The sequence below is a fragment of the Trachemys scripta genome, chromosome 6 (assembly GCF_013100865.1).
Source record: "Trachemys scripta elegans isolate TJP31775 chromosome 6, CAS_Tse_1.0, whole genome shotgun sequence".
In the NCBI taxonomy this organism is placed as follows: Eukaryota; Metazoa; Chordata; order Testudines; family Emydidae; genus Trachemys; species Trachemys scripta.
In genome coordinates, this window is record NC_048303.1 from 118,541,999 (window position 1) to 118,559,166 (window position 17,168).

The 17,168-nt window shown below is 45.4% G+C and overlaps 1 protein-coding gene across 3 annotated transcripts in view; it reads left to right on the top strand.

Annotated features, from left to right (window-relative positions):
* Positions 1 to 14,924, top strand: part of LOC117879135 (stimulated by retinoic acid gene 6 protein-like) — a 36,923-nt gene extending 21,999 nt beyond the window's left edge. For 2 of the 3 annotated variants that reach the window (XM_034774105.1, XM_034774106.1), the window contains 8 exons: positions 1,527 to 1,602; positions 4,617 to 4,698; positions 7,880 to 7,928; positions 8,025 to 8,142; positions 10,746 to 10,865; positions 11,691 to 11,854; positions 13,271 to 13,417; positions 14,535 to 14,924. In XM_034774105.1, coding sequence (XP_034629996.1) covers positions 1,527 to 1,602; positions 4,617 to 4,698; positions 7,880 to 7,928; positions 8,025 to 8,142; positions 10,746 to 10,865; positions 11,691 to 11,854; positions 13,271 to 13,417; positions 14,535 to 14,671 — 893 coding nt within the window. In that variant the 3' untranslated portion in view covers positions 14,672 to 14,924. Of the gene's footprint in view, positions 1 to 1,526; positions 1,603 to 4,616; positions 4,699 to 7,879; positions 8,143 to 10,745; positions 10,866 to 11,690; positions 11,855 to 13,270; positions 13,418 to 14,534 lie in introns of all 3 variants that reach the window. The other variant, XM_034774104.1, reaches the window with a different exon arrangement.
* Positions 14,925 to 17,168: the final 2,244 nt, after the last annotated feature.

Below are 17,168 nucleotides of genomic sequence, written 5' to 3' on the forward strand. Positions count from 1 at the left end.
CCCATAAAATGAAATTCAAACAAAAATAATTTGGGGTCCATTGAGATGGAAAATGTCATTTCAAAACTGACATTTTAAATGTAAAGAAAATTTTAAAAAATCAAAAATTCAAAATAAAAAGTCATTTCAAAATGAAGAATTGAACAGTCGACTCTGAAAGTGTTGAAATGGAATATTTCAACACCGTCAAAATGCTTTTTTTTTCTAGTTTTCCCCCCAAATCAAAATTTTATGAACATTGGCTCATTCCCACAAAAGTTTTGGTTCAACAAAACATCATTTTCTGATAGAAAAACTTTCGACTGGAAAATTTTTGACCAGCTTTAGCTAGATACTTAGTCCCTAATACTGAAGCAAAATGATATGATGAAGGATGAATTGTCACTTTACCTGCTGCCTAGTGTGTTGGGAGTTGAACACTGAGTAACTTGGAGTTTGACAGTAGAGGGACGGCAGACCAAAGAACAGGAGAACAATGGTTATGTGTATTCTTTTAAACATCTTTGCTCAGCTGGCCGTGAAAAGAGGTTTGGGTGGGATGGCTTCATTGAGTTATGGCTGGTGTCTGAGGAAAGCTTTATTTTTATTAAGTAAAGTAGTCTAAAATAATTGGTTTGAATTTCATAGCTTTAAAGGTCAAAGGGGACAATTCAGACCATTGAGTCTGACCTCTCTGCATAGGCCAGAGATTCACCCGGTGATTCGTACATTAAGCCCAATAGGTACATGTGTGGCTAAACGAGAGTACGTTTTTAGTAAGACATTCAGCTTTGATGTAAAGACTCCAAGAGAGGGCAAATGGTTAGGAGGACACAACAAAAGGGGTTCCCTCTAAATATAAATCTGACTCGGGCCCAAGTGGAAAGCAGCTAAGCACCTGAAAGATGTCTATGGTTATTTAAGATGAATTGGAGATCACAGTCTAGTTTCTAGTGGACAATTTTCCATATTGCAAAAAGCTTCATCACAGCTAACATGAATTGCAACTATTACCTTTATCAGTTTGCTGTCTCAGCAGAGAAACCAAGGACTGAATGGACACGGAGACTGAGCTGCATGTTAGGAGAGTAATGTAGGAAAACTTGCACTTCCAAGTTTTGACATGTGAGAATCCAGGATCTTTGTTCTGCTCAGTATAAATTTGGATTTGAATACATAATTCTGATCCAGAGCTTTGGTTTGGGCTCAACTCTATAATTAAATGATTAACAAATAATCAAAGCATTTCTGAGTGACTAGGCAAAAAGTGTTCCAAATAGAAATGTGTCCAAGCAGAGACACTGGAGGTTTTCAAAAGGAGGCTGGATAGCCATCTTTCTTGGATGGTTTAGAAACAACAAATCCTGCATCTTGGCAGGGGGTGAGACTAGATGACCCTTGTGGTCCCTTCTAACTGTATGGTTCTATGATTCTATGTGTACAAAATAGCTGCGAACTTTGTGCTGAGTTAAAATACTTTTATAATCATGTCATGTGAGCTGCGGAGAAAACATTCTGAACAGATGGTTGCTTTTCTTTTTCTTCAGGTGTTTGGGTTTTCACCACCTTTGCTGCCTCCCTGACTTGTGTAAGCTACGTATTTCACATCTTAGCCTGCTACAGGTATGGACATGTAGCAGATAGTGCTCAATTCTCAGAGGTGCTGAGAGTCCTCAAGTACCATGGAGTTTATTGGGAGTTTCGGACACTAGTCAACTCAGCACAGGCACTTGACAGCTCCCAGGATTGTCCCCTCCTCAAGGGTTCTCAACCTTTTTCTTTCTGAGGCCCCCCTCCATGCTATAAAAACTCCACACCCTACCTGTGCCACAACAACTGTTTTTCTGCATATCCAGTAGATTAAAAGCCAGGGCTGGCATTAGGGAGTAGCAAGGAGGGCAACTGCCTGGGGCCCCACACCAGGGGGCCCACGAAGCTAAGTTGCTTGGGCTTTGACTTCAGCCCTGGGCAGCAGGGCTCGGGCTTCAGCTTTCTGGGGCACCTGGCATTGGCCACTGTCAGAAGACAGGATACTGGGCTAGATGGACCTTTGGTCTGACCCAAAATGACCGTTCTTATGTTCTTTATGTTCTGCCCTGGGTCCCAGCGAGGCTAACACCGGCCCTGCTCTCTTGTTTATTTTGGCGGATCCCCTAAAATCTGCTCGTGGCCTCCAGGAGGCCCCGGACCTCTGTTTGCCCTAGAACTCTATTCTCCATTCCATCGGCACTCAGTGGGAGGTGTCTCTATTACCTACCCTGGGCTCCCCACAGTTCTAGGCCCTGATGGGTGGCGAAGACACATCGGTCCACACAATCCTCCAATTTTATATAATTTATTAACTAAGCTAAATAACTCAAAATAAAACACAAACTAATCAAATTAGAATAAAGCAGGTTAATATCAAATCATCAGCTTACTCTAATTATCAGGTTAATTAATCCAAACTGCACAACAATTCCTTGCAAACTTTATCGAATCATGTGGGAAGGCAGCAGACCTTGTCTAGCTATAAGCCTTGGAAAAATAGGGCATTATTTATTTCAATGCTAATTGAAAGTTACTGATATTCCAGACAAACAGCTGATATAGGCAGGAAGAAATCTCTCCCAGGTTGAAATGAATATCAGCCAGCAGCTCTGATGCTACGTAAGACAGACTGCACAAAATAGAGATATTAGATAATAGCCAATGTCTCCCTACACAATATAGGGTTGTACCAGACATTCCAATACAATTCAGGATAAAACAGCTTGTTAAATTTAACTAGCAAACAAAAAGTTGTGTGAAACTAAGTTTCTCAGGATTTAAACGCAAACCACTCAACCCATAAAATATGAGTGTGCCATGAGCCTAGTGAACCTTATTGCAGGCTGTTTGAGAAACCATACTCAGCTACGTTCTGAGTGTTCTATCCACATGCACACTGTCAGCTGCTAGAGTTAAAAGGACCAGGGTGAGAATGCCAAGGTAGAGGTGTCCCTCTACTAATAAAAATTGAAAAAAAAACCCACAAAACAAAATCCTTATCAGATTGATACTTATGCATGATCTTTGCTGTGACTCTTGAGGTTTCATTCAGTTTTAGTATGTGGTTGGAAAGATTAGCTGGTGGTTGTGGTTTTCTTGGACCTGCCGACTAACTCAACAGGCTTGTGGAGTGGCTAAAGCTGGGGTTCTCAAACGTGATTGCACCGTGACCCCATTCTGACAACAAAAATTACTACACGACCCCAGGAGGGGGGGACCAAAGCATGAGCCCACCCGAGCCCTGCTGCCCAGGGCTGAAGCCCTCGAGCTTTGGCTTTGGCCCCAGGTGGTGGGGTTTGGGCTTGGGCTTTGGCTTTGGCCTCGGGCAGTTGTGTTCGGGCTTCGGTTTTGGCCCGTACCCCAGCAAATCTAACACCAGCCCTTGCAACCCCATTAAAACAGGTTTGCAACCCACTTTGGTGTCCCGGTCCACAGTTTGAGAACCGCTGGGTTGCTTGCCTGTAGATGCCAAATCTTGGATGGTGTGTGTTGCTGGATTCTGGCACCTCAGTGACTGTCTGAGAAAGGGAAGGAAGCACAAGCCCTTTGTCAAGCCTGGTGGCATTACCACACCAGAGGCTATTAGCCAGAAGCCATGGCTTCTTCTTTTCCTTCCATTTGTGGAGGATGGTGTCCTGACTGATTCCTCCCCCTTGGAACTCCTACTCTACTCTGGAGTTTCTTGGCAAAGCAGAATGGGGCATTCCTCCTCTAAAGTCACGAACATCACCCAGTGGGGCAAATAAAGAGACTTTCCTTGCCAGTAAGCATTGGCTTAGAAAATCAATCAGTCAGCAGACCTGAAAATATTTTGAGACATTTTAGGAGATAAGATCAACTCTTCCTGGTTATGGGTCAGTCCACAGAGATTATCTCAACCATCCCATACAAGGTCCAACTCAAGAACCCAAAATAAATTGAAAAAAGTACAGAGCTAACAAAATGTTGCAACTGAAATAATAGAAAATCAATCATTCATCTTCATTCAGTCATACACATAAAACAAAGTTATTTATTCTAAGATTAAGCAAGAGTCCTTAGTCTACAGACAGATACTTCTCTTTTTGTATTTTGGTACTCAGTGGCTATCAGCAGTTTAACTTTAAACAGGAGTTTTGACACACACAGTCTTGGTGAAAGGTTACACTTTACCTCTGTCTTTTACTCTTGAAATCACAATTTTGGATTCAATTTTCATATAAGGCCCCTGTCGTAATTACAGTGCTCTTAGCCTGTATGTAGACCTGATTCTATTTTACAGATGTACTACTGAGTCTTAGATAGGTAAAACTCCTGTTGAAGCAAAGGATAAGCCTTCAGTGTTGTATATTGTATTGTGTTGTATATATCAAAACTTGTGCTTTGGGTGGCATGCCCAATAACACACAATGTGTGCCATTCTTTCACCATTGCTCCCCTTGGCTCTGTGTTTATTGCATTAATCCATGATGCCTTTAGCTCTAGGTTACTGCCCCCTTTGATATTCAATCAAATCATCTGATATAGCTTCTCTGTGATCAAACAGTCAAACAAAGTTACTGAGTGAATAAAATCTCCAATGTATTTGTGTGAAACTTTTTAAAACTCATTTTGACACCTTTATTCAGAAAACACATGAAGCGGCTGTGGGCAGGGGAGAAACATTTCCTTCCGCTAAGATCTCGTGAGCCTGCTTCTTCTCAAAGCGTGGTAAGTTCTCACTGCTTTTCCCAAAAAGTTCCCAGCCGGTAGCTCTGATCCGCTAACACTTGGAATTCAAGGGGACAACTCGTGAATGTAGTTAGGGTGACCAGATGTCCCGATTTTATAAGGACAGTCCCGATTTTTGGGTCTTTTTCTTATATAGGCTCCTATTACCCCCCACCCCCATCCCGATTTTTCACATTTGCTGTCTGGTCACCCTAAATGTAGTTTACACGTGCGCTCCAGTATTTTGCAAGAAGAGGCCATAGTTTTAATGAGTCAATGCAATATTCCATGGGCCTGATTCTGGAGCATGCTAATCTCATTGTATGATGGCTTCACACTGTAAAACTAATGTAAAAGGCAGGTTTATGCCAAAAGTAACCAGCAGTGCTGATTCAGAGTGGTCCAAATCAGACAGCTGCTGTATTACAGTCTAGGGTTGGGACATGGACACTGCACCAAATGGAAGGAAATGGGCATGGGAAGAGTAAAGGGGATTTATTCCACCAGTAAGACATATTCATGCTAACACTAGATGACAGTTTGCTGAACTCCTCCAGCAGCAAAGAAATGGAGCAGATTCCCAGCCTCACTGTTCTACTATTACCAGCACCTCAACCTTGTGGCTGGGGCACACACCCAGTCCAGCTCTCCTTGCTGCCTCACTAGCGAGGCTGGGCTACTCCTCGCACACAGCACCGGTAGGTAGGTGGGGTAAAGAAGTGGTTCCTAACTGAACCGAAGTTCAGTCACACAGAGACGTGCTGCGTTTCCTGGCCTTTGGGTTTGATTCGTGTGGAATGACTGTGAGGAGGGAACACAAACATTTGCCAGGGTGGAGGGAGTGAAAGGGAAGTCAGCATCAGGCTGGAACGGACTATTTGAAAAGTCTGGCAAGGGAGGCATGCCTGGCTGCAGCCACAAGCCTTTGCTCTGGAGGAGGCACGCCCAGGCAGGCTTGGCTACACTTGAAATGCTCCTGCAGCTGTGCCACTCTAGCGCTTCACTGTAGACCCTACCTGTGCTGACAGGAGGGGTAGGTAATCCAGCTCCCCAAAAGCAGTAGTTAGGTTGATGGAAGAATTCTTCTGGCAACCTAGCTCTGTCTACACCAGGGGTGAGGTCAGCTTAACTACGTCACTCTGGGGTGAGGACTTTTCACACCTCTGAGCAGCATGGCTAGGTCGACTTATCTTTTTAGTGTAGACCAGGCCTGAGACTATTGCTACTTGCTTTTCGCATTCTTAGGCTGTGACTACACTTAAAATACTGCCACGGTATAGCTGCACCGCTGGGGTGCGTCAGTGTGGATACTCACTGCAGTGACAGACGGGGTTCTCCCCTCACGCTGGTTAATCCCCCTCCCGGAGGGCTAGTCTGCGCTAGACATGCTACAGTAGTGCAGCTGCACCGATGTAGTGTCTGGTGAAGACGACTCGTGCCGACGGGAGAGAGCTCTCCTGTCCACATAATAAAACCACCTCCGCGAGAGGCGGGAGCAGCTCTCCTGCTAAAATAGTGCTGTCCACAGCAGCACCTAAGTCGGTGTAACTTACCTCACTCAGGCATGGTCTACACTTTGGGGGGGATCGATCTAACTTACGCAACTTCAGCTACGTGAATAGCGTCGCTGAAGTTGACGTGCTTAGATCTACTCACCACGATGTCTTCACTGCGGTAAGTCAACAGCTGACGCTCTCCCGTCGACTCTGCCTGTGCCTCTCGCCCTGGTGGAGTACCAAAGTCGACGGGAGCGCGCTCGGCGGTCAATTTATCGCATCTAAACTAGACGTGATAAATCGACCCCCGCTGGATCAATCACTGCCCCTCGATCCAGCGGGTAACGTAGACAGCCCTCAAGGGGTAGCTGAGCGATATAAGTTATACCAACATAACCTGTAGTGTAGACAAGCCCTGAGAGGCAGTAACTGGGTCAATGGAAGAATGCAGTTGCGGGTTAGGTCAGCGTAGCTATGTCTCTCGGCGTGTGGATTTTTCACACTCCAGAAAGTCATGGCTATGTTGAAGTAAATTTTCAGTGCAGACCAGCTGTCAGTCTAACATTGATATCTCTCATAACAAGCTGTCACAGGAACTTGACCCTGATCACCACCAAGTGCTGTACATTTGTTTATTACCGCCAGACCTGGAGATAATCGCTGCTGGCTATTCAGTGATCTCCTCATGCTGCATTCACACCTCCAGAGCTGACATGCTGGGAAGGGCATTGTCAGCTTTTCAGGGAGGGATGGAGCAGAGGAGGAGAGCCACTCACCCCTCAACTTTGCACTCCACACCTCAAAGCGGCCCCCCGTGCAGTAGCAGTTTATTATCTGGTACAGACAATGTCAGTGGTTTGGTTTGTCATTCAGAATGATGAAGCTGTCTCCCAAAGAACAGCAGAAATGGCATCTTTTCAAATCCACATTGCACTAAACATAACAAATGACAATCCTTACTCTATGGAGATTGCCCTCCGGGAAAGTGAGGGTACCAGAACATGGGGTGACTAACACCCCATCACTTAATCACACAGTTAAGTAACCAAATGTTCCATCGACTAGGACCCAAATAGGTCTATTTGTGTGCTTACCGTTAAGCATATTGTATGTTTGCAGGACTGGAGCCTTACTCTGCATAGAAGTGAATGGGAAAACAATTCTTGTCCCTATGTTCTTCAGCCATGTTCTAACAGTTATAAAGGCAGCTCTGCAGGTAGAATTATGGGTAAATGTAGTAGTGTTCAGGTCCCTTGTGTGAGCTGTGCAGGAGTCCAAGTCAAGCTCCTCTGGTCTCCTTCCACTTTCAGCACGTACTTCGCTTCACTTTTCCACCTTTCCTGTATGCTTCAATCCAGCCCTGGGGTCCGCGATGAAGGAGTTGGACCTGATTCCTGATTGCCCTGCACCTTGTCCAGTGACTTACCCAGTGCAGAGTGGGGGTAAACTGTCACCAGTGAAAATGGTATTAATTCACACCCACTTTCCACTCACTCTGCACTGGTGTAAATGCTGAACAAGGTCCAGGACAATGAGAATCAGGCCCTGTGATTGAAAGGTGGCACAAAGGAGCCAGCAGGATGAAGACCAGAATCAGGGCCTAAGAATGTATTTTGTTTCTCTGATCAAACATGCAGCAATTCCAACTTAATAAACTTATGTCCTTCTCCTTTTTTTAAACTCAGGCAGCAATAGCAAGATACTCTGGTTGGCAAATTGCATACATATTATGGGGTACGTGCCAAGCCTTCAGCATAAGCATGCATTCAACCAAAATTAGAGCGGTTGCCCTTTTCCTCTGCAGTAAGAAATGTGTTTTCTCTTTTCCAGGCTACCTGATCCTTCATGTGGTACAGTGTCTGTTTGGTGTAATGATCATGTACAGTTTTGTTTTGCCAATACAGCATGGCCAAGGGCTGGAAATGGCAAAAGGTTTGGGAATTGGGATGTAAGTGCATTGTTTTCACACATTTCTGGTGTTATCTCACTTTCTTTGCGCTGATTTAGATTTATAGGTCTATAAAATAACAAGAGGTACCTATCTGAAAACGGTAGGTTCCTGTGACAGATATAGGCTATGTCTACACTATGGATCTTACAACGGCACAGCGGTACTGCCACAGTTGTGACGCTGTACTGCCCATGTAGCTGCTTCTGCCAGCATAATTAAACCACCCCCAACAAGTGGTGTTAGCTATGTTGGCAGAAGAGCTTCTCCTGCTGACGTAGGGCTGTTCACACCAGCATTTTTGCTGGTGAAACTTATGTTGGTCAGGGGGAGGTTTTTTCATGCCGCTGTTGAATAACCCTGCCACATAACATAAATTCTGCATTTGCCTTAAACATAGCCCCAGCAGCCCTCCTCTGAAGATGTGCCATGCAACCTTTCCAAAGGTCAGCAGATCTTTAAACTTGTTTTCCCCATGGGGAATTTTTGAGAGGTTTGCAATCTAAGCACATTGTTTGTTTTCCCATCTTAAGGAAAATGTTGATTATGAGGGGACCGGCTGACAATGGATAATCAAAGGGTGAAAGCGCATAAGAATACAAGCTGAGCCAAAATGCAATCCATTGTCCACAATGTTCCACCTTCATCTTTAATGCAGACAAGGAGGTCCCAGCAAGCATTGCTCCATTTTGATCTAATCTCCTGACTGCTCAATCTAAAGGAAGCATTCCATACTGGGACCTGCAATCTCCATGGCCCACAGCTCTGCATTAAAGATCAGGCAGCCACACTCTTCTCTTAACTGTGTCTCTCAGCCTCCTGGCAAGTTGCCGGCACTGTCCTCAGGTTGGCAAAGATTGGTTATCGCTGTTTCAAGGCTTCATAAGATATAACAGCTGATTCCACTTCCTGAAGGCAGAGCCACCAGCCCACCCATATGGGTCTGGGTCTGCCTTTTTGTAATCTGTCCTGGCCAACTGCACTCTTTTCCACATGATCTCAGGAATCAGGGTGTCATGTCAGAAAAAATTGAGGGTGGAGGGGGGCAAAATTGTGTCAGCACAGGAAAAATTAAATATGATTATATTATATCCTGTAACGTCGGGCGAGGCAGGAGGTGGGAGTGGAAGACACAATGGAGCTTATAGACCTATGAAAAATCTGGGAGGGATAAACCAAGGTCTGGGGGTGGGGGCAACAGCCCTTCTTGCCCCCCCAGCTAATGAAGTCTCTGTCAGGAACTCCCTACAGGACGCTATTAGTCTCCTGAAGCCACTCTCTTCCTAAAATCCCAGAAATCTGTGCAGAGGGCGGTCCTGTTTTGGTCTATTATCTTCAGCCAGTTGGTGACTACAGATGATAAGACCAGTAGCCACAGAATTAGAATGAGCAGTTATTAAAAAAAATCATAAGAAGGCTTATTCTGTGAGCATTGTAAAGCAGGAGGAAGATTTTATATCTTAGTAAGAATTAAAAAGAACTACTAGACAATATGGGCACTGATACTAGATCGGATGGATATTACATAGGGCACAACTCCTCTGTGCTCATTTTGTGCTCTGAGAAGGACAGCTAGATTCCGATACCCTTATTCCCATTGGGACAGATTTTCTGGTTTGCTAAGGCCACTTCAGGGCTCGTGGCCTTAAAGCTACCAGAGATGAGCAGGAAGAGAATTCCCCCTGCGCAGGTGAGCTCTCCAGTGGGGTTAAAGGTGGTGGGCAGCAGTTCTGATAATTATTGTGCCAGCTGCTCATCCCCACCCTCAGCATAACATGAGGGAGACAGTGTCTTAGTGGAGCTCTTGGGATTGGAGGGAGGTATGGCAGAGTGGAGCTTTGCTACACGTGATTCTCCACTGGCCTGTGGTCCCTGAGGAACCGTATGGTGGTTGCATAAGTTACCGCTGGTCCTGTGCAGCTTTTCTTGTGCCAAAACCAAATGGCTGAGGATTAGGGAGTATCAACGGGTTCCCTGCAGCCTCCCCCATTCAACTGGAGAATCTGCCCCATTGAATGGCATCGTACACCTTGAGCAGCCCTTCTGCAACCAGTGGAGCTATTTGCGGTGAGATACTACCCCAAGTGTAAGGGTATCACAGTCTGGGCCATGCAGAGGGCGAGGAAGAAATTCACCACAGTGGTTCTCAACCTTTTTTCATTCACAGACCCCTAAGAACAGAATGGAGGCACAGACCCCTTTGGAAATCTATTCTCTTTATATAGAGTTGAATTCTAGTCAGTCAGTTTTCAGACCCCTTAGACATAGTCTGCAGACCCCGGGAGGGAGGGGAGAGGGGGGCTGTAGACCACAGGTTGAGAACCACTGAGATACAGCACAGGTACGTGCATGATGGCGGTGCAGCATCTTCCTCTACACCTGTGCGAAGTGGGCGTAAAACCCTACAAAGCAGAATGGTGGCATTTCACGCCTGCTTTGCTCTTCCTTTGCACAGGGCAGTGGGGAATCAGTCCCAGGGGCTGGCAATCAAATGCAGGTCTCTCCTCCCATTGCCCAGGGGCTCTAACAGGCTATATTCCCAGCCCCTTTCACCACAACATCCATATTAAAAGGGTAATTTCTCTTTTCTTTTTCTATTACAGTCTTACAGTTGGAATTGCCACAGGGCTCATGATATTACAAATCAAGATCGCCGCGAGATTTTTCCTTCAGCCAAAGATCTTGCCAGATGATAAGCAGAAGCCATTAGCTCTCAATAACAGGTGAGTGGTAGGAAAGAAACAGCCCTTATGGTCTTGCATCCTCCAGACCAGGATCTCCTACTGCAGGGGGCTATTCATACAAAGGATCTGAATTTCAAACACCATGCGACTGGGAGTGTGTGGATATCTGGGCCAAATCCCACAGTAGTAAGGTGGAGTAAGGTATGCAGTGGGAGTGGGGACTGTAAGTGAGGCTACAGGGTCTACTGTGCTCAGGCCAGCAAAAGGGAAGAGGGGCAATGGGCCCTAAAAGTCTCCCCTCATCGAAAAATTGCAGTCCTTATACTTTGGTGAGTGCAAGGACTTTGCAAGTTCAGCACCAAGAATCTTAGGGTTGCCAACTTTCTGATTGCAGAAAAGCAAACACCCTTGCCCCACCCCTTCTCCGAGGTCTCACCCTCCTCTCACTCCATCCCCCCTTCGTCGCTCACTCTTCCCCAGCCTCATTCATTTTCATTGGGCGGGGACAGGGAGTTGGGGTGCGGGAGGGGGTGAGGGCTCCGGCTGTGGGTGAAGGCTCTGGGGTGGGACTGGGGATGAAGGGCTTGGGGTGCAGGAAGGGGTTCCCAGCCAGGGATGAGAGGTTTGGGGTGCAGGAGGGGGCTCTGGGCTGGGGCAGGGGTGAGGGGTAGGGCTCTGGCTGGGGGTGTGGGATCTGGTGTGGGGCTGGGGATGAGGGGTTTAGGGGTGGATCAAGATCTAAAACCTTTGTGTCTTTGATCCATCTCTGTTAGTTCCCTGTGAGCTGTTGTGGCACACTGAAGCCCCAAACCAAAGCCATGATTGGGGACTGAGTGTGAAAGTGGATTTTCCCCTCTTTTGCAGGAAAGCTTTCCACAACTTCAATTACTTTTTATTCTTCTATAATGTGCTCCTGGGCCTGGGGGCTTGTTTGTTCAGACTGCTTTGCAGTGTCCTGTTGGGAACTTGGCTGATTGCACGGATAGACAGGACTATAATGCAGAAAGGGTATGAAGCTGCTGACATGGGTAAGTGTACGAAACGTCAGAGCATTGCATGGCTAGCTTATGTGGGGATTTGCCATTTGGTGGCTCTCTCATAAAGAATATTGGAACTTTTCAAGAAAACATCTGATGTATCTACAGGGAACCTCTTCATGCCTAACACACCTGCAAAGGAGCAAGGCAGAATATAGTACAAGCCGTGCTCAGGCTGGACGTGGCCAGGGCTTTGGCCTCCCTACATGCATCCGAGAGCTAATAGTGTAACTAATCCTGCTTGTTTGAATCCAAGATCTTCCATGCTAAAAGCACAAGCCTCTAGCACCTGATTACTGTAACTGGGAGATGCTGCACTCTTTAATCTCTTTCATTGGTCAGACACTAGAGGGGGACAAAGACCCCTCATCTCCTAGGGTGGTTTACATTAGCAGCCACTATGGTGAGCACAGGATGCTCCTTCTTGGAGCACTGTACAGCAAGCTCTGGTTCCATTGTAGATATTATGGTGATGGGTGCTATAGAAAACAGCACAGCCAGAATAGCTCAGTTACTCTACTCAGATGCTGCCACTCCACTTCTCCCAGGATTTTGTCCTTGGCTCTTTTTAACATTAAAAACTACACAAAGATGTAAACCCTGAAGCATAGATTCTGCCCCTCTGCAGTGATGGGTTTGAGGGAATTATTGCCATGTATTGGTTTGAAGCTGGAGGTGTATATTAGATGACTATTTTTCCCCCACTGACATTTTCAAAAAGGGGAAGCTTCCGAAGAATAAAGCTCCAACAGGGGAGTTTTCTTTTAAAATGTAGAATCAGTAATTTAATTGTGGATTAGACTTGTGAGTTTAGGGTACAGCTGGTCGATATATTTATTGCTCCTTGCTTATTAATTTGCTGAGACCAGATCACAATTAATTAGTCCAAAGGCCTGGTGTGTTCACAAACACATTTGAGCTGAGGGTTCTTTACAAACTCTTTGTCGTTAGTATTCAGACTGTCCTTAATATTCAGAATTGTTTGTTTGAATGTTGTGACTGGCCACTTAAGTCACATGGTATGGTTTCTCTTTCCTGATTGGATGGCCTAACTTTTATGAACTACTGCTCTGTTAAACAAATATTGTTTCTTTCTTTATTTCTTTTTTGAATGAAAGAATCCTAACTCTTCCAGTGCCCCCACCCCTCAAGATGAGTGGTGGATCAAGCACCACCCAATCTGTCAATGGCTCCCTACACCCACACCGTGTCCAGGGAGGACTTGGGTTGAAAAGCATGTGGCTGTATATGAATGAAGAGCCTGAGCCTGCATTCTTTGTTCTCACAAATGCCTACTGACTTGAACAGGAGTCTCAGGTGCACAAAGAATGCAGTACTGGGCCCGCAGTTTATAGAGAAGGGAGTTAAGCTGCACATCTCTGTAAATGTATCCCTTTTTTAATGCAGGCTTCAACACATGGATTGGTATGATATTTATGGATCACTACCACACTAATCCCACCCTCCTCAGCTTTTGTCACATTCTTCTGGCTGGAACCACTGAGAAAAAACTGCAGAAATCCACCAAATACGGTTTCTTCAACAATATATCAGGTAAGCACTTTGACTGAAGTATTTAACATATATGCCACTTCACTGAGTACTGTGAGCTAGTTAACTCTAAAATTATATTACTCTTTGGGAATCCTTTATCTCTGGTATGAATTCTGACCTCCCTCTGCTTCCCATGCTGATGATCAGATGCAAGGCATGAGAACTGATAAACCCTGTCATATTATCTCAGCACACCTAAGTGCAGAGGCTATTCTTATTCATATGCAGAAAGGAGACATTTCTGCTCAAAGTTATATGGGGGCAACTGAGTTGAAGTCAATCAGGTTGCACATGTGGGTCTGAAAGATTAGCCCTAAGGCCCACAAAAATGGCCTGTAATCTTATGACCATAACCCTGTATTGAAGCTTGCTATGCTCTTTGTTTTATACAAAGGGTCATATTTGGGAGCCGGTGTCTTCAAGTTAATGCATGCAGCAAAGGTGGAGCTGTTGGCCCTCGGGTGGAGGGAGGATATTAGTCACGCTGTTTATCAAGTGGTGCTGACAGTGTTCTGAGCTAAATTCTCTTCTCACTTACACCAGTGCTATTCCACTCAAGTCAGTGGAGTTACCCCACTGTAAATAAGAGGAGAATTTGGCTTCACGTGTCTTTTGGGTCAGATAGAAGGTGAAGGGGTGACTTGATCTCAGTCTATAAGTATCTACATGGAGAACAAATATTTAGTAATGGGCTCTTCAGTTTAGCAGAGAAAGGTCTAACGATCCAATGGCTGGAAGTCGAAGCTAGACAATTCTGGCTGGAAATAAAGTGTATATTCTTAATGGTGAGAACAATTCATCATTGGAACAATTTATCAAGGGTCATCACTGACCATTTTTAAATCAACATGGGATATTTTTCTAAGAGATCTGCTGTGGGAATTATTGTGGGGCAGGTCTCTGGCCTGTGCTATACAGGAGATCAGACTAGATGATCACCATGGTCCCTTCTGGCCTTGGAATTTATGAATCTTCAGTGGGTGTCTATTGATATAACTCCACTAATACCAACTGAGGAGCTGGTCATTAGTTTTTGAGCTACAAGAGAAAAAGAAGTGGAGTGTGTTGATTTAAAAAGAAGTGGAGTGTGTTGAGTTCTGTTTTTATTTCATTTTAGAACCCAGAGTATCAACCAGAGCCAGGACACGGTGGTTGCTGCTCTACACCCTTCTTAACAACCCCAGGCTCACTGAACTCAGGAAGCCTAATGTGCAGTCTGGTGCCAGTGCTGTGCCACAGAACCCCTGTGTCTAGCTTACTCTGCAGGTGGAAACTGGAAGACTCTTGAACAGCTGGTGACTTGCCTCTTGGGACTTTCAGAAGATGGAGCTCTATTTCAGAGCTATACACGATGAGCAGTTAGGGCTCTCAGCCCTGGTGTGACAGGAGAGCTGTGGGAATGGATGTCCAGGAGCACTTGCTGTCATTGGTTGTTGTGCATTACATGTGTTTCCAATAGACAGCTGTAAATTGTGTTACATCACTATAAACCCCAGCAATATTTTAATTGTTTTAAACCAAATCGAGGTACATTGGTTTTGCCCAATATTTCCTTGACTGTGTGGGGCCAAGGACCATTCTTCTCTCATTTTGCCAAGTATGCAAGTTCAAGGGGACAGAACCGAATTTCCCCATTGAATACAAGGCTCCAATGGGAGTTTGGTTTTGTACTACCTTTCCTCTCACAGCAAGCACAACTTCTGTTCGTCCTAATTTCCAACTGTGCCAGAGCCTGTGCAGTGACTAATGAATGTGCAATGAACTTTGAAACACCAGCAGTGAGTTTGAAAAAGTTACAATCCAGTTATAAGTAGCTGACAACTGATGCCTCTTATTTCCTAATAGCTTTTAGTTACCGATGAGAGACAAGATGGGTGAGGTAATGTCTTTTATTGGACCAACTTCTGTTAGTGAGAGAGACAAGCTTGCAAGTTTACACAGAGCTCTTCTTCTTTATGTACTTCTAAGATTGATCTGGTCAGAGGAGTGGATCAGCCTCTCTCATTCTACCAAACCACTGAGCTCTGATCAGCACAGGGACTCTTATGTTTTCTTATCATGCTGCCTCACCCTGAGATGGTCAAGATGGGAAATTATCTATCACTTTCCTCTAGTCAAGCTGTTGCGGGTGGTGGGAAGAAGGTCCCCTTCTTCTGACAAGCCTATCACACTTTTTCTCCAAGCCATTCTACTTCTATCTGCAAATGACCATCTAAATTCTTCACTTACTTCTGGTCCTGTTCATGCCCCTTTATGATATTCAATGTCCTCTCTCCACATACACATATCTGAGCAGTCCCCAGCTCCTCAATACTACTGAGGATCTTCAACAAGTCTTTAATGACATACAAACATGTATCCAAGGAGAATGATTAATTCCATGCCTAAAAGGTAAAGTCTTTTCCACAGCTACCTTTATAGTCCTAACATAACATGTTGCTTTTCATATCATCATGACATTACAGTTCTTATTAAAAATTGATATTTATTCATATCACAGTAGTACATAAGGGCTCCAATCAAACATGGGCACCATTGTGGTAAATGCTGTACATATACGTAGTGAGAGGGAGCTGCAGTCCTTGAAGAACCTACAATCTAAACAGGCAGAGGGTGGGACAGCTGTCTCCCATGCATCCCCTCATGGCTTATGGTCTCACTATAGACAACTTGTCTCAGCTTCCCCTCCTGGACTATTCAAATAAACTTCACTTCGGGCTTTTTCTTGGTCAAAAACACCTCTCTTTGGGATCTGGGTTTATTAATATAAAAGAGTGCAAATAAAACTCAACATCTTCCCAAAACAAAGTCCAACGTCTCCCCAAAATGAAGTCCATACACAACTCATTTTTTCTCTTTCTCCTCCCAGGCCTTCCTGCCTGGGGCCTTTGCTCGCTCTCTCTCTCCCAGGCCTCACTGCCCACTGAGCTTGTCTCACTCTATGCCACAACTTCCTGAGCTCCCACTCCCCTCTTGACTGCACCTTCCTGCTCCTTTTATACTGGAATCACCTGATTCCTCTCAGGTGGGGCTCATCCTGTCATTATGATTGACTTAGCCTCAGGCTTTCCAGCCCATGGGGCAAGCCACCCTGTTTCAATCCCCATTTTATTGATGACAAACTGAGGCACAGAGAGATTAAGTGAGTTGCCCAAGGTCACAAGGGGAGCCTGTAGCAGAGCTGGAATAGGACCCAGAACTCCTGAGTCCCAGTGTTAAATCCTGGCCCCATTGAAGTCACAGCGAGTCATAAGGACAGCCTTTGGCTCCACAAGAACAGCTAATACTGTAGACAATATTCTGAATCAGGAAAGGAAGATGACATACCTGTAGCTGGAGCTCTGCCAATGTATTGTCTCTGCAGATGCCCACCTCCACAGTCTGAGCTCACAAGCCAGGAAGCTAGGGAAGGAGAGAAAGCTGTTAAGGATGCTCACTGACCTCACCACGTAGAAGAACCTGTCCCCAAGTATCTCCTATTTCCCCTCTCCCTCATGGACCTTAGGACCATGGGCGTACTTTTGGGGAGGGCAAACTGCAAGCCTCAGGCAGGTGTGGAATTAGCCCCACCCCCACCCCCCCTGCACGGCCCCATTGGTCTGACTGGAGCTGCTCCCACAAATACAGAAGTCAATGTACGCCTATGCTTAGGACTGTCTCTTTTCTCACCATGGGATGTGGGACTTTCCCTTTCCCGTTTGCCCTGCTGCCCTGGGCTACAGGGTGCAGCATGTTACACTGCAGTTGCTAA